At 41.0% G+C, this 22,423-nt stretch overlaps 1 protein-coding gene across 1 annotated transcript in view; it reads left to right on the top strand.

The window, feature by feature from the left end:
• Nucleotides 1-22,423, top strand: part of SRGAP1 (SLIT-ROBO Rho GTPase activating protein 1) — a 266,339-nt gene that overhangs the window by 194,720 nt on the left and 49,196 nt on the right. The window contains exons 7-10 of the mRNA XM_008148740.3: nt 267-488; nt 2,505-2,606; nt 15,321-15,518; nt 16,680-16,764. Of these exons, the coding sequence (XP_008146962.2) occupies nt 267-488; nt 2,505-2,606; nt 15,321-15,518; nt 16,680-16,764 (607 nt within the window). The remainder of the gene's footprint in view (nt 1-266; nt 489-2,504; nt 2,607-15,320; nt 15,519-16,679; nt 16,765-22,423) is intronic.

The following is a 22,423-nucleotide window of genomic DNA, read 5'->3' as shown; positions in this document are numbered from 1 at the left end:
TATTGTATATGGTGTTTTTAACATTTTTTTCTAATTACAGTTTACATTCAGTATTATTTTCTATTAGTATCCGGTGTACAGGTTAGACAATCATATACTTTACAAAGTGTACCCCTTGATATTTCCAGCACCCACCTGGCACCGTACATCATTATTACAGTGTTATTGTCTGTATTTCCTATGCTGTACTGTACATCACTGTGATTCTTTTGTAACTACCGATGTACTTCTCGGTCCCTTCATATGGTGCTCTTTTCATTTTTAAGTGCTGTGATCTTGGCTACCACGCAAGTCTGAACAGAGCCCTCAGAACATATCTCTCTGCGGAGTACAACCTTGAGACCTCCAGACACGAAGGCTTAGACATTATTGAGAATGCAGTTGACAATTTGGAGCCCAGGAATGATAAGCAGAGATTCATGGAGATGTACCCTGCTGCCTTCTGTCCACCAATGAAGTTTGAGTTTCAGTCTCACATGGGTGATGAGGTCAGTAATTATTTTAAAACTGATGAATTGTCTCTTCACTCACATTACTCCACCTGCTGTAACCCAACAGTTGTAAGAATTCCCAGTTGTTTTCTCTCTCCTGCCTTTGTATGGGATCTTAACATAGTATTATCTCAGATCAGCCATGACTACCATCTTTTAAAGCAAGAATTAAGGCCTAAAGAGGCCAAACAAATGTAGGTACAAGCTCGGTTGGGTGTAAGCACTAAACTGTCCCTGGAGAGTTAGAGAGTGCTTCCTCCCCTTCAAGACATTCAAATTTAAATTCAAAACGAAACATTTTGCTGGCCCAGTAGGATCTATCTTAAGACTTCTTGTCATCCTGATTTAAAGACCCCTCTCGTGAAGAAAAATAATTGTAAAGGGTGAAAATGAGACAGAGTGGAAAAATGCAAAACAATCCTATTTTCCCAGGGCAGGGGAAATCCATTTAAACCCTTTATGAGTTACAGTAGTATATTTTACTGTCTGTGGAGGGGAAAACAAGAAGAACCAATTAATGGAGCGTGCTATGTAGCACTTGATGTCCCGGCTGTGCAAAACAATACTTATGGATGGAAAATTCAACTTTAGTTTATTGTGGTGACAGTATGTTTTAAAAAGTAGGTGCAATTATAATACCCATGGCAGATTTCTTTAATGCCATAATTTTTTCTGAAGCACCTAATGTTAAGACTTATAAGATATGTATGTTTATGTGAGTACCTGCTATATTTCTTATCTAATTTTATTTTTACTTGATTTGATATAGTGAATTACTTTATTAGAAAAGGTAAGTATTTTTAAAACCAATAGAATGTGAATTTGACATGTGAGTGGCTTATGCGGCCCAGAGTAATGTTTCTCCAAGTGGATGCTGTTTTCACTTTTTAGTTACGGATGGTGATAAACATGCCAGGTGGGGCAAAGGTAGGCTTACAATTGTGAGTACACGAAATAGTTTATTCTTGTATTATTACTCATCAATTATTGTATTATTTTTCATTACTTTTGCCCCACCCTATAGAATGATAAAATATCGTGGACAAGTGACTTCATTTGGGTTAATATTTTTTACCTTTTTAAAACTATTCTTATTTTAATCGTGAGTCTGTGGCCTTTTTTTGAAATGTCCAGTGCTGCCAGGGAGCAGTAATCTCTATGGTGTTTTAGAGACTCCATGAAAGAAAGTCCTCATCTGTTGAGAGTATTTCTTTTTCTTTTTCTTTCTTTTTTCCTAGAGTATATCTAAAACAAGAGGAGAAGAAATTGTTTCTGGCAGGGTTTTAACATAATTAAAATATCCTAATTTTGACCTTATTCATAATTGAGATCATGGCCAAAATATCTTTCTGACAAAGCCCAAGATAAGTGGCCTCTTCAGGTTCATGGTGAATCACATGATTTGGCTGGTGCTGGCAGGACAAGCCATGATTGAAAGATACTAATAATAGCTATTCACATTTTTTGAGGTTTTGCTGTTCCAGGCAGTGTTCTAAGTGATTTATGTACATTATCTCATTTCATCCCTACAACAACCCTGTGGCATAGCCACTGTTATTATCCCCATTTTACAGAGAAGAAAACTGAGGTTTAGTAGCTTACCACAGTCACCCAGCTGACTAGAACCAGCAGGCTCTGCTCCCACCCCAGTTCTGCCCGTAGGGTCCATTTGGATCATCCTCCCCACTCTGCCTCCTGCCCTCTTCCCGAGTCATTAAGAATTCCGCGACTGAGGCAGCGGCAGCAGAGCTCTGTCTCCGACAGCTGCCCCGTTCTTAGAGCGGTGCTTCCTCAGCGGCTCTCTTTCCAGTCGTATCCAGGCCAAGCAGCTGCGTTCTGCTCTTCCCACTTACGTAACTGGTTCATATTTAAAACTGAGGTTTTGAGGAGGCTGTAAAAAGTAAATATGTAACTGGAATCTTGGGATCAGCGTGATTCACGCAGCATTTAAATAGGAGAACCATGCTCTGGAGGCTGGCTCTGTTGTAACTGTGGCTTCTGGTTCCCCACCAGGTGTGTCAGGTCAGCGCTCAGCAGCCGGTCCAGGCGGAGCTCATGCTCAGGTACCAGCAGCTGCAATCCCGACTGGCCACTCTCAAAATCGAGAATGAGGAGGTGAGCATGCTCTCTGCCCCATGGGTAATCTGAAAAGTCAGCTGAAAGACACTTTCACATGGCCTGGGCATATTTAACATTCTACATGCAATCTCTTCTCCAGGTATTGTCAGCTAAATCAGGGTTCCTAAAATGCTCTTTGTAGAGGATAAATGCCGATTCTGTATTCTACCAGAGATGAATACTTTACTAGGAGTCTGTAATTCACACTCAAACTCATTTGATAGGTTATCAAATTCAACATGTGTTCAAGAATATACAGTGTGGCATGAAACTTTTTACTGACATGTTCATTTCATCATAACTTTTGAAATCATAATTTTTTTATGATTTTTGTGCGCTGTAGATTTTTGGGACTGGACAGGGTATTATTGCTATAATTAGTGCAAAAATCATATTTTAAAATAACATTTGAATGAGAATAGAAAACTGTTTATTTGCTGACATCAGTGGATTCAAATGGATATAACATAAATGTGAATTACAAATACTTGTTGAGCCAGAAAGCAGTTGTACAATTCAGCTGTCTCATTCTGAAATTAATTTAATTGGATCCACGTTCTCCTTATGTAAAAATATGAACCCCAAATGTTTCTTGTATAATCTTGGCTCTCAGCTGTAATTTATAGGGACCAAACCAAACTTACTCATTGGAAGTTTACTTGTTGATCAAATTTGCAGTAACTGCAGTGAAAATCTATGTTCAGATGACATTATCAGGAATCTCTTTCCGTCGCTTTGAAGTGATATCTTCATGTGTGTTGGTAGGAGTTTCCTCCCCTTCCCCCCCCCATCCTTACCCTGTATTGGGAGAGCCAGGACTACATGGTCGCTACAGCTTGCCATCTCACCCATTCCAGCATTTTAATATTTGAAATAGATCCTTCATTGGCCTGACTGGTCATGAATACTTCCATCTAGCAAATGGGATTCTCTCATTGGTCAGCCTGGATATTGTGCCCACTCATAAAGCCCTTTGATTGCTGAAACCGGTTTGGCTCAGTGGATAGAGCGTCAGCCTGCGGACTCAAGGGTCCCAGGTTCGATTCCGGTCAAGGCCATGTACCTTGGTTGCAGGCACATCCCCAGTAGGAGGTGTGCAAGAGGCAGCTGATCGATGTTTCTCTCTCATCGATGTTTCTAACTCTCTATCCCTCTCTCTTCCTCTCTGTAAAAAATCAATAAAATATATATATATTTTTAAAAAGCCCTTTGATTGACAGCCCCATCAGAAATATCTATTCCTAGAGACAATTCCCATAAGTAGAGAATATGGAACAGAAAAAAAACAACACCCTCCAATAATTCACCTTGATAAAGTGAATTATCAAAATTCACTTTAGTACTCTCTTCTATTTCAATCCCACTGGGACGTTTTGAGCTATGTGAAAGTGTTCATTTCAATTCAAAAAAGGATGACGTGTTTGAAGACCAGTATAGTTTGGTCAAAACCCATTGCAGCTCCCTGGCTTCCATTCTTTCTAGGAGAACCCAGCCACCCCTTATTCAAACGTGTGTATTTAAGATGCAGCCAATGTGATTAAGACTTCAGTTTCTGTGTCACATCCCACAAACAAGCCTTTCCAGAGGAAAGCTGTTGCTCTCCTTGAGGTGTTGGAGAGCTTAGGCCTTAGGGTTTGCGTGAGGCATCACAAAAGACTCAACTAATACAGTCTGCTGATCCTGTTGAATTTACAGTGTGTATGTGGCTTCCACTTTTTTTTCATGCGTGTCCTCCTGCTGTTTTATTTGGAAACATTCTCTAAGCTCTAGGAAAATAGTGTGTTTTGCACAAGGTCAAAACTGGCAGCCCACAGACCTGTTTCATTTGGCTCCCGCAGTTTTGGCCTGTTACACACAGGGAAGACTGGTGGCTCTGGCCCTGCACTGCCTCATGACAGGAAGAGCTGGGTTATTTGAATTTCCCTTTGCCAGCTCCTGATTTTCATATGCTGGACTAGTCCATTTATGTTACCTGTCTGGCTTCCACAGGCCTCTGAGTTCCTAACGTTTAATGATGTCCCTTTGGGCATAATTTGGAGAAGCCCAGTGTCCTTATAAACTAATAAGGCAGGCAGCACTTTCTGAGGCTTAATTGTTATAAATTTACTGTAGAAACAAATGCATTGGATTGTCCTGATATTTCTTTTTTGTTTGTTAATCCTCACCCGAGGATATTTTTCCCATTGATTTTTTAGAAAGAGTGGGAGGGAGGGAGGAAGACACACACACACACACACAGAGAGAGAGAGAGAGAGAGAGAGCGAGAGAGAGAGAGAGAGAGGTGAGAGAGGTGAGAGAGACATATCAATTGGCTGCCTCCTGCACACACTGCTACAGGGGCCAGGGATCAAAACTCTAACCACTGAGCATCACCCGCCAGGGCTGTCCTGATATTTCTTGTGAGCATGACTAGTGGTTTACAATTTGTTAAGTATGGAACAATTCACTTTAGTGGATTCCCAATGTGTAAAAACTAAATTGAATTTTTGAGAAATAAATTAGATTTTAGACAATCAGTAGATTTCCATAGGTATAGAAGGAGGAACATGTTCCAACATATTTCAAGGTTCCTTGAGAGAACCTTGTTCCCCAGAGCAGTTTGGTTATCACCCGGGTTCTCCTTGGGGATGAGCCAAAGGTGAAGCTGAAGTCATGTGGTAAGAGTTGTGATACTGTGGGTCAGTTCATTTCAGTGCAATAAGTATTTATTGAGCAACTTCTACATTCCACATATTTTGCCAGGTGTGCAGAGTACAGAGATGAATAAGTCACAGTTAGCATATGTCTAGCATGAGAGCCAGACTGTAAGAAGTCATTCATATAATGTGAAAAATAAGAGACATAACTTGGGAACAACATAGCAATCATTGCTGATTTGGAGTCCTGTATAGCACTTTGTCTCTACCATAAATAAAGAACTTGCCTCTGATCTTCCACTGATAGGACAGAAAACAGACACCTTGGTATCAAATCAAAATAGTCAAGTAAAGAAGCATGTATAATTCTATGTAATTCCCTGCCTCTGTACAAAAATATACACACTCATAAAGTCCAAATTTTACTACAAATAGTTCAGTTAACTAAAAATAATTATGATGGCCTGTAAAAAGATCAAAATTGAGAGAGAATTTCATCCAACTTTATAAAAGAATGGACAGTGAAGCTAAGTGAATACATGAACCTTTTCATCAAATCTTAAACAACTACAAATAATGGGCACCACTTGAAACTGTAGGGAGCCTTCTTAGAAGAATTTCTCTGCTAAAAGCTCTCTGGCCATATTAATTTTGTTTGCTCTGCAGTGCTTGATTTTTTTTTTTAATTAGTTGCTGTCATTTAGAAATTGCAAATTTTGAATAAAAACATTGATTTTTAGCATCTAAAAAATTAGAAAGTCTTGTTATACTAGATCTACGTTTCTGCAGGATGATCATCTGCTTGAACTGAGCAATAGATGCTTCCTTAGACACAGAGCATGTATATGCTTCTTGTTTGCCATGCTCCCCACTCAGCCCAGTTGCCTCATTTTCATTACTTGCTTGGCCCTTGAAGATATTTGAGTTTGCAGCACCTGCCTTAAAGAAAAGAGAGCAGTAAGCATTTGTGAAATGACCTCAGTATACTGGTAAATAGTAAAAGTTGAAAGAAAAGGTTTGAGAAGGACTTGGCTAAACTTGTGGTTGTTGCAGATGCATAATAGATTGTGCCATTCATTGTCACTTCACAACTTTACATTTGCCGGTCGAACCTTTAAAATGAGCTTTCTGCTTCATTATGCTGCACACCGTGTCACGGGTGCCTCACTCTTGTGATTCCCACGTCCAGTCAGCCAGTCAACAAATATTAGCGTCCACCATGTGTTATGCACAGAGAAACAGAGCAGAAACAACTTCATTCCCAATTTTTTGTTTTCTTTTTCTTACTTCAAAGTATAATTTTGTATCTGAAACGTTAATAAATATTACTCTAAAAGATAAACTTTATTTTTTATTATTTCAATTTTTGAAATATCTATTGTTGACAGTATTACACGTGTCCTCTTTTTTTTCCCCATTGACCCTTTCTAGCCTGCACCTATTCCACACCCGCCCAGCCCACCCCAGGCCTTCACCACCCTGTTGTCTGTGTCCATGGATTATGCATATAAGTTCTTTGGTTTAAAAAGATAACACTAAAAGCAACCTAAATGTAAATGATCATTTTACCTTTCTCCCTATAAACATTTTCCAAACTCTTTCCAATCTCATGTTTCTTAAGTTTACTCTTAACCTTGGTCATGAGGATTTCAGTTTAGGGGTCATTCCTGTCGTTTCTTTCACAGCTGGCCTCTGGAGTAGTTCCCATAGATTGCATTTCCCTTTTCTTAGAATTCTTCTTTCCTACCTTATCTATAGACAGCCGAAGAAAAGGAAGATGAATTGCATAACTAGAGAAATTATGCCTTTCATATTTTTAGCACAGTCTTAGTTTTAAGTAGCTCGTCCCATTTTCAGACCATCTGTCCCAATATTTGGTCCAGAAAATCAAATTTTATAAGCATGTCACTTCTGTGCTATGACTAAAACCTCACATATAAATGAGTCTCTCTTACGTTATACTAGTAGATTTATCCCCTGAAAGGAACAGAAAAGACAAAAGCCTGTGATTCCTTAATTAACTCACAACAAGGTTTAATGAAGTGAGAGCCCCATGTAAATGTTCTTAGCATCACTTAAAATCTTTCACCAACAGTTTACTAGGGAGCATTTCACAGACTATTCCCAAAAATATATACCTTTCACAGGATATTTTCAACCATAATGAAAACAATTTTAGGCAAACACTTAAGACAAATTTTATGGCATGGGTAATTGAGGAGAAGTAGGATATATTTTGGTTATAATGTAGAAAAATCACATTTCCCTCCAAATTTTCCCATAGTATCAATGACTGCAGCAGAATCTCAAATCATATAAATCAGTGACCAAACCCTTAAAGGCAATTGTCAGATTCTTTGAAGACTTGATATAAGATGTAGAGCTTGATAACCACTGGGTCATAATTGCTGTTTCTGATGGTTTCTGTGGCTTTAACTTCATTTTTACTTATTTAAGTAGCTCTTGCCTGTAACCTTCTACTGATGAGGTTAACAGAAAAAGCTTAAGTAAAAGACAACTGCCACTTATTCTTTAAATGACAGCATCATCTTGGCCAAAATGGAAAACAGGATCAACTGTCTTTCACTGAAAACACATATTTTTAGAAGAAGTATATAAAATGTATAGGTGTGCGTAGTGTCAACTAAGCTTTAACTCACTGAAGGGAGGGCCTTGATCCAGAAGAATACCAAGCGGAGTGAGGAGAGTTTCTAGAAAGACTCTGAATGTGAGTCACATGGTAGCGTACCCCAAAGAAAATGGCAGGGCTCAGGATGGCTGTAAGCAAAGAAAGCACACTTTACTGGGTGTGCTGAACGTGTTTTTTTTGGCATCTGTGGACTTGAAAGGAGGAGGATTTCAACTCATTCAATGAACTTTTGGGATAGTCTGCTGTGTTCCAGGCAGCGTGCTAGTGAGTAGGGATAGAAAGATTTACAGGCTGTTTTGACCTCACGTTGCTCCCCTTACAGATGGAAAACATAGTCCTCTAAACAGCATGGTAGGTGTCTATGAGAACCATTTATCATAATTGTTGGCATCTTGCTCTTCAGGCCACGCCGAGTATCATGTCCACCCAGATGGGTCACTAAATCCGAGTCAGGGTGGACTGCAGGAAAACAAGCTTTCTGAGACACAGCTGAAGGCAGGATGTTGTTCAGAGAGCCGTGGCAATGAGGATGATTTCTTCTTTGGATTGAGTTGTGTCATTGCTGATAATGAATTTTGTTCAAAAGTCAGGAGTGCTTGGTATTGGTAAACATCCCCTTAAATGCAAATACATGAATGATTAGGGTGAATTCCTCTGGAATGGTGGTAGACCCCTCCCCAATAGCTTGGGGGGAGCAAAAAATTGGACTGTTTTTCCAGCATAGACAGGGTCACTAGCATCTGTACCCCCTGTTAGGGTAACCAGGAGCGAGGGAAAGCCATGGCAAGATGCTTAGACTCTGTTCCTGCCTTCTGTGGCCTGTGCTGGCAGGAAGTTTTGCACCCTGATTAACTCTGACATTTATCCAATTTATCTGTGTGTACATGTGTATATGGTCTCTTTCTGCTGATTTTTAATACATCTGAAATGATACAGTACCGTAAGTGACATACATCCAAGGTCAGTGATGGCAAGGCGTAAGTAGAGAGGTGGGGAAGGGAGTGCAGTTCTGGGGGTCGCCTTCACAGATGGACTGATGAGTGGTAAAGGATGAGTAGGCCTGCACCAGGTGTAAGGAACAAGCACAATGCTATAACACAGCGATTTTCAACCAGTGTGCCGTAAGAATTTTTAAAATATGCAGTACCTTTTTAGTCAGGGTCACTGACCTCTTTTCCCTTAGATTGTTAAAGTAAAAAAATGACAATAGCCAACACAACAATAGCCATCTGGTGTGAATGAATAAAAATTACACCTTTTTTTTTTGTTAGATCGGCAAAAAATATAATTTTTGGTGTGCCACAGAATTTTAGTCATTAGCTTATGTGTGCCATGAAATGAAGAAGATTGAAAATCGCTGCTATAAGATAGTGAGTGTGGTGTGTGTTCAGTTGTGTTCCCCCAAAATTCATATGTTGACACGTAATTCATAATATGACCTTATTTGCAGACAGGGTCACTAGGGAGGTGCCTAATCCAATAAAACTGTGTCCTTATAAAAAAGGGAAAATTGGACACAGAAGCATAGAAGACAATGTGAAGAGACAGAGAAGATGGCCATCCTCCAGCCAAGAAGGCTGCCGTGGGACAGGTCTCTCGCTCACAGCCCTCAGAAAGAACCAAGCCTGCTGACTCCTTGATCTCAGACTTCTGGCCTCCAGACTTGTGAGGCGATGAACTTCTGCTGTGTTAACCACCCAGCCGGTGGTGCTTTATGGCAGCCCTAGAAATCTAAGACAGTGTGTTTGGAGAATAAAACCACCAAGGCAACTTTCTGTTTTCTCCAACGATTGTATTGTTTGGGGTCGGGGGAGGCAAAAGAGCAAGTCCCCAGAAGTCGCCTCTTCTCCCCCATCGTTGGTTTTGATTATTATCTCAGAGTCCTTGCCACCTGGGCACGCCTCTGCTGCAGCACATTGGCTCCTTTGTCATTCCTTTCCACGTTTTTGGGCCTCTCCTTCCACTAGACCCAACTGTGTTTTTCCTGCAGCTAATGGGGAGTCATTACAAGCCTCTTATTATCTGTTTCATATTTGCCTCATTATGTTCCCCCTTGTGACTTATTAACGTGGCTTGTGTTATGCTCCATCAAGAATATCCTGTGGGATAATATGTAGTCCCAGCCATCGTGTCTGCTGCTTTCTGTCTCATCTTTTATTTTTCCTGACAATTCCAAATTTAATCGGAACGCTCTTGCTTCTGAGGAAGGATTGAGATGAAAAGAAAAACAGGGTTGCTGACAATGACAAGGAATTACATGGCGGCTGCTGGGTCCACAGTGGGGTCTATAGTAAGTGGGCATGTTACCAAGAGCTCGGGGGGGCGTGGAACCTGTCTGGCCCCTGGGCAGATGGTACTCCAAGACTTTAGTTAGTTAGTCTGGTGCTGGGACAAGAGTCTCCATCAGGGGCCACAGTTGGTCCACAGACAGCAGGTCTATTACCAGGTTCTCGAATAGGTATGGCACCTGCCAGGCCACTGGACGTGTCCCTGGTGGGCAGGACTAGCCTCAGACCACAGCTGAGCACAGCTGGAACTGTCATGGGTCCACGTGGGTCCACAGCCAGGACCAAGGTCTGCAGGCCTGTCTCCAGGGACACAGATGGGTCTGCCTCCCTCCAGGGCCCTGGGTGGGCAAGACTGCTCCTGGACCCCTGCTGAGAAGGATTGGATCCAGGTTCCAGGGCTGCTTCAAGGTCCGAAGTTGGACTAAGGGCGGTGGGCCTGCCTCTTGGTGTACGAATGGGCTTATCTTTTGTTGGGTCCCCAGGCAGGCCTCATAGGTCATTGCTAAGAGGTATTGAAACCAGGTTACAGAGCCGCTTCATTATCCACCATTGGATTTAAGTTGGCGGACCTGCCTTCAGATTACAGACGGAAGTGCCTCCCGCCTGGTACCTTGTCAAGCTGAACTGCTTCTGGACTGTAGCTGAGCTTGTCTGGAGCCAAGCTACCGAGCTACTTCAAGATCTCCAGTCCGAGTGAGGTGGGCGGACCTTCTTCTGGAGCCATGGATGGCCATGTCCCCCATTGGGCCCCTCGGTGGGCAGGACTACTCCTGGTCTGAGGCTGGGAGGGCATAGAGCTGAGTTACAGAGCCACTTCAAGATCTGCTGTTGGACCAGAGTCAACAGGTCTGCTTCCAAGAGCATGGGCAACTGTACCTTCTGACAAGTCCCTGAGCAGAGTAGGACAGCTCCCTGACCAGGGCTAAAAAGGACTAGATCAGTGTCAAGGTCAGCAGGCCTCTTACCTAAGGCACAGGTGGTGTGACTCCTCCTGGGTTCCTTGGTGGATGATGCTGGTGGTAGGACCAAGGCCCAGTAAAACTTGAGCTGTGTTCACAGGGGTACAGGTCTGTTTCTGGGTCTGTAGCCAGGATTACTGTTGGCAAGCCATCTGGGCACAGGCCTGCTTTCTCACATCAGCCCTTCTCAGTCTTGGGCTCCACCAAGGTTTTGCAGGAGCTCCCACAAATGCACTTTTGTCCATGGATGGCTGCCAAATTGTTGTGGAAAGATATGAACGGGGCACCTCCGATTTTGCCATCTTGCTGATGTCAACTCCAAGGACTTTTTAAAAAAATTGTTATTGTTGAAAGTATTATATATGTACGCTTTTCCCCCCATTGACCCCTTTAAAGTAACTACTTACAGTATTGTTTTGTTTAAATGGTCTTTATATGTCTACTTCCTATAATGATGGACTGAGTCACTCAGCTGATTTCTTCACATCTCACTTGCCTCACATGATACATGGCCAAGCCTGAAGCCCCTGACACAGGGTACCATATGGTCATAAAAAGAAGAACATCACATATTTTTATCAGAAATAAAATCCAGTGATTCTTAAATATTAGTTCCCCTAATGATTTGAAAAAATAAACAAACATTCTTTCTGGTTGATAATCTTACCCTAGATTTCAAATAACCCTACAAAAAATGTCCAGCAAAAATAACTAGGCATATGAGGAGGATAAGAAAACATGATTGCCAGACATATCAGACAATAGAGACATAACTGTAGACAAACTAGAAACTCCAAATATTGGGATTTTTAGAAACAAACTATAAAAGAGCTGGTTACTCTGTTCAAGTAGATGAAAACTAAGCTTAGCTTTCAGCAGGGAACTATAACCTATAAACAGTGAAATAACTAACACATTTGGAAATGAAACACTTAGAAATTCTAAAACTGAGAAATACAGTAACCCAAATTAATAAATCAGAGGATGGTTTTAACAGCAGATTAGACACAGCCGAAGAGTAAATTATCAAAGTGGAAGACAAATCAGTAGAAAATAATCAAAATACAGCATGGACAAACAAAAGGTGGAAAATATGAAGAGAAAGATAAGCAGTATAGAGAATACAGTGATGTTTAGCATACTAATTAAACACTCAGAATGAAAAATGATAAAAAAGAAATCAGAGAAAATATTTGCAAAGATCAAGGCTGAAATTTTATCAGGGATTATGAAAAACATCACACAATTCAAGAAGCCCCCCCAAAATTCCAGGTACAATATATTTTTTAAATCCTTACATAGAAACATCATGATGGAACTAGTAAAAGCAGCTGGAGAAAGAAAAGCAAAGTTTATTCAAAATAGTGATAGCCTGACAGCAAGCTTCTCACTCAGCAGGAACACAGAAACCACAAGAAAGTACAGTGATATGTTTGATGTATTGAAAATAAATAACTGCCAACTAGGAAAAATATCTTTCATAAATGAAGGTGAAATAGAAGATACTTTCACATCAACAAAAACAGAGTTCACCACCAGCATCGTGGGATGAATTTCTAAAGGAAAGATGCTCTTAAAAATACAGGGAGTAGGGATCAAAGAATATAAAATATATGGATAAAGCCAAATGAGCACTGACCATACATGACAACTAATATCTTACATATAAATATATATATAAATGTTTACATATATCCTCTTATACTACATTACAAAAATAGCATATAATTCAGGAGAAGTTAATGGAGATAGGTGTTCTCAACTCTGTACACTGGGAAAAAGGGTAAAGCTATCAGTTTGCGTTAAACGTTAATAAGCAAAAATGGAGTACAACCTAACTGTGGAAGATATATGTGGGAGGTAGGTTTAAAAGCTCCTAGAAGATAACAGAACAGTATCTTTATGGCCATGAGATAGGAAAAGTATTTCTTAAATAAGGACACAAAACACATAAATCATAAAGGGAAGGATTGGTGAATTGATTATAATAATAAAAGCGTAATATGCTAATTAGGAAGGATTGGTGAATTGATTATAATAATAAAAGCGTAATATGCTAATCAGACAAAGCTGGGGCTTCGAGGGAAGCCCTGGTCCCAGGTGCCTGATGGTGGCCAGAGGGAAGCCTGGGTCCTGGGTGCCAGAGGGAAGCCGGTGCCGGCAGCCGGGAGAAGGAAGGGCTACTCTTGCACGAATTTCGTGCATTGGGCCTCTTGTATTGAAATAAGAGACCATTCATTGGGGCACTATAAAAAGTGTGAAAAGCCAAGGCACAGTGTAGTAAAAGATATTTACAACACATATAACTAATAAAAGACTCATATCTATTTACAAATAAGTAAGAAAAATACTCACAACACGCAGAAAATTGAACAAGAGATTTGAACAAAGTGTTTTCGAGAGAGGACATCCAAATTGCCTTAAACATATAATATGCTTAATCTCAGGCACCAGAGAAATGCATGTTAAAACCACAATGAGTTACCACTATGCAACCAACCCAGTGGTTTAAATTTTAGAAGCAGGCAGTACCAACTCGTGAGGATGTGGAGAAACAGGACGTCTCCTACCTTGCTGGTGGGAATACGAGTTAGAACAATAATTTTGGAAAACAGTCTGGCATACCTTATAAGGGATTTTACTCACATATGTATCGTCCAACGAAAACATTTTTATAGCAGCATTATTCGTAATGGCCCAAAACTAGAAGTAAGTCATCTGTCAACAGTAAAAGAGATGAATTATGGTGTATTCTTATAGTGAGTATTCAATGAAATACTATACTTACAAGAAATGAATAAGTCATACTACATAAAGTTGAACAAAAGCAAGATAAAAATCATAAATTCTGTAGGATTCCATTTACGTGAAGTACAAAAAGAGAAAAACTGATATCTGATATTAGAAATCAGGATAATGGCTACCTTTGGGGAAGACAAAAGGGTGTGTATTGGTTGGGAGAAGCACAAAAATATTCATAATATACTCTATTTCTTGATCTGAGTGGTGGACATATAAGTGTTTATTTTGTGATATTCATCAAACCATGCACTTACATTCTGTGTATTTTTTAAAACACATTTTTATTACTGATTTCAGAGAAGAAGGGAGAGAGAGAAAAAAACATAAATGATGAGAGGGAATCATTGATTGGCTACCTCCTGCACACTGCCTACTGGGGATTGAGCCCGCAACCCAGTCATGTGCCCTGATCAGGAATTGAACCGTGACCTCCTGGTTTATAAGTCGACTCTCAACCACACAGCCATGCCGGCCAAGCTGTGCATTTTTCTGTATGTAGTTTTACTTTAATTAAAAAGATTATTTTTAATAAATGTAATTAACAAAAAACTAAAAATGGAATTCCCACTTGACCCAGTGATTCCACTTCTAGGAATATATCCCAAGAAACTAGAAACACCAATCAGAAAAGATATATGCACCCCTATGTTCATAGCAGCACAATTTACCATACCTAAGATTTGGAAACAGCCTAAGTGCCCATCAGCAGATGAGTGGATTAAAAAACTGTGGTACATCTACACAGTGGAATACTACGCTGCTGTAAAAAAGAAGGAATTCTTACCATTTGCAACAGCATGGATGGAACTGGAGAACATTATGCTAAGCGAAATAAGCCAGTCAGAGAAAGATAAATATCACATGATCTCACTCATTTGTGGAATATAATGAACAACATAAGCTGATGAACAAAAACAGAACCAGAGACAGAGAAGCATCGATCAGACTGTCAAACCTCAGAGGGAAGGTAGGGGAGGGTGGGGGGAAGGGGGAGAGATCAACCAAAGGACTTATATGCATGCATATAAGCCTAACCAATGGACACAGACACCAGGGCGCATGAGTGGGGGAGTGGGGGGATAAGGACACATATGTAATACCTTAATCAATAAAGAGAGAAAAAACTGTAATTGAATGAGCACCCAGTGATTTATAAGGACTCACACACAAAGTGATGTCCTCAGGATAATTTTGAAGAAAGCCTTTCCTTTATATTGGTGATATGAGGTATTGTTTACCTGACTCCCCTAATAGACTCTGAACCTCTTGGGGCAGGTCCTGCGTCCTCATCTCTGCTGACAGAAAGGATTCTCACCGCGTATTTGTGGGATTCACGAAATTATGTACTCATGTGAGAAATATGTTTCTGTTCCCAGGTCAAGAAAACAACCGAAGCCACCTTGCAGACGATACAAGATATGGTCACCATCGAAGACTATGATGTTTCTGAATGCTTCCAACATAGCCGCTCCACAGAGTCTGTGAAGTCCACCGTCTCTGAGACCTACCTGAGTAAGCCCAGCATCGCCAAGAGAAGAGCGAACCAGCAGGAGACGGAGCAGTTCTACTTCATGGTGCGTCTATTACAGGGGTGGGAACCTTTTCTCTGCCAAGGGCCATTTGGATATTTATAACATCATTCCGTGGCCATACAAAATTATCAATTTAAAAATCAGCCTGCTATATTTGGTCAAACATTTAATTACTTCATCCCTAATGCCTTGGCAGGACCAGACCCAATAATTTCGCAGGCCTTATACAGTCCTTGGGCTAGATGTTTCCCACCCATCTATTGCTTCCCACGCCACCCTTGGAGCTCAGATCTGGGATCCCCAAACACTGCTTCTGGAGTTCCATCAGAATCACCTAGGTTCTTGATTAAAGTAAGGGCCCCTGTCTACCCTCAAGAGTTTCTGATTCAGCCCATCTGGGATAGGGTTTAGGAGTTAGTACTTTTCCAAAGCTCCTCAGGTAATTCTGATGTACAGACACATTTAAAGAGGACTGCACTAAAATAGAACTTTTAAACTTTGATGGAAACACATGTCACCAGGAGAACTTATTAAAATGCAGGTTCTGGGTTCGATAGGTCTGGGGAGGGAGGGACCTGAGGGTCTGCACCTCGAACAGGCTCCCATCGACCACACTTTGAGTAGCAAGGTTCTAGGATCTACAAGATAAAAGCAGCTGGATTCTAGATAGCCTATGGGATGTCCCTCGACATGGACTATATTTTCCGAGGATATTTTTCCATTGATTTTTAGGGAGAGTGGAAGAGGGAAAGAGAGAGAAACATGGATGTGAGAGAAACACATCGATTGGTTGCCTCCTGTGAGCCCCAACCAGGGCCTGGGCTGGGGAGGAGTCTGCAACCAAGGTATGTGCTCTTGACTGGAATCGAACCCGGGACCCTTTGGTCTGCAGGTCGATGCTCTATCCACTGAGCCAAACTGGCGAGGGCTTGAAATTTTTAAAAAATATGTATTTTATTGATTTTTTTTACAGAGAGGAAGGGAGAGGGATAGAGAGCTAGAAACATTGATGAGAGAGAAATATCAATCAGCTGCCTCTTGCACACCCCCTACTGGGGATGTGCCCTCAACCAAGGTACATGCCCTTGACCGGAACCGAACCTGGGACCCTTCAGTCCACAGGCCTACGCTCTATCCACTGAGCCAAACCAGTTAGGGCTTGAATATTTTTTTAAAGTTAAAAATTACTCTTTCCTTTTGCAGAAACTCAGAGAATATTTGGAAGGGAGTAATCTCATCACCAAACTTCAAGCCAAGCATGACTTGTTGCAGAGGACCCTCGGAGAAGGTCAGTTATTTGAAGTAGATGGGAAGGTGACGTGGATTATATACCGTATCGTGTATGCATCCCATGACGTGTGGATGGGGGATTTGTGCTTTAAGAAGCAGAGGACACCGTTTTTTAGGTTTGGCTTTGTCTGTTTCTGGAACTACCAAGTTCTCCCTGGAACTGTTTTCTTTATGAGTTGGCGCTAACCTTGAGGAAGAACAGGGAAATGTAGGGAAGGCTGAATAGCCACCACTGAGCTCCTGAGGGAGGATCTTCAGAGCACGCTGCTCCTAACAGTAGAGAAGTCGGAAGGAGCTGCATTGACCCCCACCTGTGACCCCCCCCCGGCCCCCCCCCTCCGCCCACATCACTTCCTCCCTTGGACTTTTCCACCCCTCCAGCCCCGCCCCATTTGTTTTATTGGGCCAATATTTTTGTCCCATTGAATGCCTTTTTGGACTCTAGAAACCAGTAAAACCAGTTCAGGTGACTTTTTCTTTCTGTAGGCATTGGTTTTAGTTAAGAAATAACCTAACTAAATGTATTGTTCTATCTAATAATAGCAAAAAAACATAATAGTTACCACTTATAAGGCTTTCTCTGTGTCAGGCATTATTCTGAGCTGCATATTTTACTGGATATTATAAATTTCAAATGAGAAAAGTGAGGGGGGGTAAGGATTATAGGCAAAGGGGACTATATAAATGTTGGCTGTTTTTCTATCTTCAGGAAATTTAAAAGGAAAAAATAAATATAAGCAAAGTCCCTGTCTTAAGTGCCTCATAGTCTGTAACTTCAATTACCTTTTATTCATACTAGATCCTGCTAGAAGTTACAAAAAGTGAAAGAGAATATGTATGGAAGTAGGAAATGAGGGACTGGGTTGTGGGAGTAACTCAGGACAAAAACAAATTACTCCTATTTGATGTAAATTCTTGCCTCCTACCATTCTAGAAACTTCCTTACCCATGAAGAAGTTTTTCTATCACCTTATTTCCTTGTTTTCCCCAAAGGACCTATTATCCTCGGGGAATTGGTACACGGAAAAAGGTCATCATGACCTACGGCTCCGTTATTACACATAGGACGCCAGATTCTAAGCTAAAAGGCCAATTTCACTTGGAAAAAAATTGACATTTATACTACTAAAAAGTGTCTTAAAAAAAATAAAATAACCAAACACAGTATATGAACTTTCATTTGATTCTGAATCCAAAAGCAAAAGTTATAAATGGCATTTTCAAGACAATTTGGGAAATTTAAAGATAGACTATTAAATGATATTATTGAATTAATATTAATTTTCTCATATGTGGTGGTATGGTTATGAAGGACAAGAATCTTATTCTTAAGAAATGCTTGCTCGGTGTCATAATGTTTGCAACTTTCCAAATGGTTCGGGAGAAGAGAGAGAGAGAGAGAGAGAGAGAGAGAGAGAGAGAGAGAGAGAGAGAAATCTCATTAAGGCCAATGTGACAGAACGTTAACAATTGGGAAATCTAAGTGAAGGATACATGAATGTTCCCTGTACTAGTCTTTCAGCTCTTCTGTAACAGAGGTTTCAACTTTTTAAAAAAGACCTTTTTATCCTTTGAATTGTTCTACCTCAGCACTTGTGTCCCAGTTTTTCCTCTTTTTCCCTTCATAGTACCAGCCCTTTTCTCCCCTCCATCTTTTACAACTGCCCGATATTTCACTGGTGCCCCAAGGTCAGCTGCCAGGCCCAAAGCATAGATTATCGCAAGTGTAGATGAACATTTAGGCAGAGTCCTTCCCTGCAGGACTGGCTACCACTTTAGAAATTGTGAGCTGGAGGGAACTAAGCAGCGGGTGAATTCATTCTTGGCACCACATGCAGACATATGTGTTAACACGCTTGGGATCTCATTCTGAAACTTTGATGGAACTCATTCTACACAGATCCCCTTATGTTCCGGGAGAGACAGCCCCACTGGTTAATATTATTTTACATGCCATTATTAGCTAGGGCTGTATTTTAGCCAATGTGCTGAATCCACGCTCCAGATTCTCTGTAGCTGCTGAACTGTGTACCTTGTGAACTCTAAGCCAGGATTTCTTTCCCTTGGAATTCCTTTCAGTAATTTCCAGTGTCCGAGTGACACAAGCTGTGTGCAGGTGTCCAGGCCTTCCCAGACTAGATTTATTCTACATGTGACACTGGACGGTTCCCACCCAGGGGCAGCAGACACACTGGCCTCTGCCCGCTGGTGGCAGACCTCTCTGCTTCCGGGCCTGCCCCACGTGGAGGCGTGGCAGCACCCCAGTTGTTGGTCGCTGCCTGGGGCTGACACTGGCAGCTTTGCCCAGAGAAAAACTGAGCGTAAAGAGCCCGCCCCACCTTTTAGCTGACCATTGTGAGCCCGCTGGCTTTCCATGCGAGTCCTGTTCGTGTTAATAGGCTTACCAGGGGTCCTCAAACTTTTTAAACAGGGGCCAGTTCACTGTCCCTCAGACCGTTAGAGGGCCGGACTATAGTTTTAAAAAAAAAAAAAAACTATGAACAAATTCCTATGCACACTGCTAAGTCGGCTGCTAAGCAGGACAGGCAGCGGCGGCAAAAACACCCGGCGGGCCAGATAAATGTCCTCGGCGGGCCGCATGTGGCCCGCGGGCCGCAGTTTGAGGACCCCTGGTACACCAAAGGACACTAGGAGTGTTTGTGGCGCCTGTCCACGGTGAGATAATTCACCGGCAAGCCCTTAGGAAGGAGTCCAAGGCTAGGTTTGGCTAAGTTAAGTGAGTAGCACAGCATCAGACCGTGTGCTTGGGGACAGCCCTGACTTTTTATATAGAAATCACATCTCTAAATTATACTGGCCTCACTGCTCCAGAAACTGCCTTCGTCGTAAAAACAAATAGAGCCTAACCCAGGATTTAGCAGTTGATCGTACACGGCCGAAACTATAACTACAGACATGTGTTTGGCCTGTCTTACTGCTCACTTTTGGCAGGCTACCAGTAGCCGAGTACATCCTTTTGATTTACACCATTTCTGAGCAACTACATTAGGCTCTTAAAGTGGCACCATCAAAATTCAGAATTCCAAATCTTTCAAAACTATTGAAATAGAAAGAAACCCCATGAGCTGTTAAGACCGAAGTCGTCGTCATCTTCTTTACGCTTCAGCAACCCGTAACATCCTTTTGTGATATCATTTGTTTTCCAATTGGAGAAGTTCAGTTGAGCCCAGTCAGTGAACACAGAAACCTTTTTCCTTTTTAGTAGTGAGCCTTCATGTTCACATTGGCTTCTTAGTGTGCAGCGCTTGGAATTAAGGTGATGTACATATCGGTGCAGTGTTTGCAAAGCACAGGCAGTCGGACGGGAAGCTGAGTTCCATGTTATATTATTTCAAGCGTCGGGCATGAGGTTTCTGACAAAGGAATCACATAGGTTATCTTCACACAATTCCTTGTCTTTAAGTAGGAGTACAAATACACTTTCAAAGAGAAGATGATTGTAAGTAATTGATTTTCAGAAATGCCCTGCAGTGATTGATGTTAAGGAAGAAAAGGGACTGGGAAGTAAAGCCAGGATTCCTGATCAGTCATTCATTAGGGACCTTCGTTCTGTTTGAGTTGTGCACATGTTAAATATTTTATTTCATTGGTTTTTTAAAACCTCAAATTGCCACCAACCCATATTTTAGTTTTCCCTTATATTCTGTGAAGAAAAAATACATTTGGGCATGAAAAATAATTTCCTAATTCTCAAGTGAAAATGTGAGAGTGCGCAAATTAGGTGTTCATATCAAGAATAGGATAATCCTGAGTCTTTTTTATTTTTTTTCTCCAGATGGCATGTATTAGGGGGAAGGGGGAATGAGTTGTCTGTTCTTTTTAATAATTAAGTAACCTTCCAAAGGAAATGATTGAAATAGAATCTTCTGACCACTGGAAGCTTTCACACTTCTCTGGGAAGCAGGTTCTTCTAAGCTTGTGTGTTATTGATCTATTAATGATGATACTGATTAAAAAATAAAACCTCATTCATCAGTTGAGACACACTCTGTACTATTCGCCGAAGAAAATGGATGTGGTGGTGGCGGTTACTCTATGGAGGCTAGTGCTTGCAATGCTTGCTCATGGTTCATTAATCAAAATGCATCTTTCGCAGGTTTTTAATTTTTTATCTCGTACCATTAACCATAGATGGATGGAGCAAAATGATTTTAAGCCATTTAATATATGATCTTTTTCTAACTCGAGAGAACATTTGGTTGGGATATTTTAACAAAAATAGCAAAGTATTTATTAAACTTATTTCATAGTTTTGTTAAATTTATCAGACCTTCGGTATTTGATATTTAGCCATATGGAGCAGATGGAGGTGTAAGGCATAATCCATACCTTTCTTCTGGGATCTTTCAAAGTATTTGACAGGAAGAAGAAAAGACTTACATTTTTACAATATGTTACTTGGGAGCTCGGGTCTAGAATTAAAACAAACCTGGACCCTAGTGCCAGACCCACCACATACTAACAGCATGACTTTGCCTTCTCTATGTCCAGTGTCTTATGCAAAATAAGAATAATAATATTAGTACCTACTCAATAACATTGTTTTGAAAGTTGTGAATTAATATAGCACCAAAATAAATGGTAGATATCATTGCTGTTTTTATTATTGTTACTAGATAGTTTATATTATCCTTTTATGTTATAGTAAAGTATGCAACATGACAGAATACAATACAGCACAAGCCAGATACTTCCTCAACCCTTTCCTCATTCTAATGACTCTTCCTGGGTGATCTTGGCTAGGTCCCATAGCCCCAGCACAACATAAATGGTAGTGACTCTCAAATTTTAATCACCAGCCCTGCCTGCTCTCTGAACTTTAACTCTCTGTATAGCCAGCTTCGTGCTGAAGGATATCCCATAGGTACCACATGCCACACTCGGCTCACTGTCTGCCATCCCCACTTCCTGATAGACCTTCTCCCACTTACAAAGAGCTTTAAATTATTTTACAGTTCTCTTTTTTCTTCTCCCCCAAAAGTAGAAGAAGGCCGGGAGCGAAGGGACTTACGTTAAAGGGTAGCAGGGGAAAACCTAATTCTTTTCCATACCCTTCACCCCCTCCCCACCCCCCGCAAATCATGGCTAAAACCTGATTCTGCCAACAGTGACCTGGATCTGTATTAAAAAAGGTATTTTCTGATATTAAATGTTGCTTCCTGTTCACTAAATAGATATTAATGAAAAACCTTGTATTACTTAGTTACTGAAAAGCAGATAATAGAGTAAAAGTCTCTTTCGCAGCCTGGGAGTGTTCATTTACCATTCCCAATAAGCCAGCTTTGTTTACTGTTGTTATATTGGCCCTGCCCTACAAGTCTGAATCACTGGGCTCACCTGTTTGTGCTACAACATGACCATTCTCTGCCAAGCTATATCTTCAAGCTGTTTGAGGACCATATCATCATTTTGCAAACAAAACCAGTTGAATGGTTCACTTTCCCACACCCCTCCCTCCGGCTCCGCCCTAAATGTAAGAAAGAGCAGACAGCAACCATAGACACATTCAGACTTGAAATTAGCACAGTTTGTAGGAACACCACAGATATATAGAGCTGTTATTTAAAACAAGTCAAGAAGCCTGAATGTATAAGAACCTCACGTTTTAAATAACAGAGGACTTTTCGCTTACAAGT

Source organism: Eptesicus fuscus, chromosome 7, assembly GCF_027574615.1.
Source record: "Eptesicus fuscus isolate TK198812 chromosome 7, DD_ASM_mEF_20220401, whole genome shotgun sequence".
NCBI classification, from domain to species: domain Eukaryota; kingdom Metazoa; phylum Chordata; class Mammalia; order Chiroptera; family Vespertilionidae; genus Eptesicus; species Eptesicus fuscus.
Note: the sequence above shows the minus strand (reverse complement) of the source record. Positions and strands in the feature narration are given on the sequence as shown.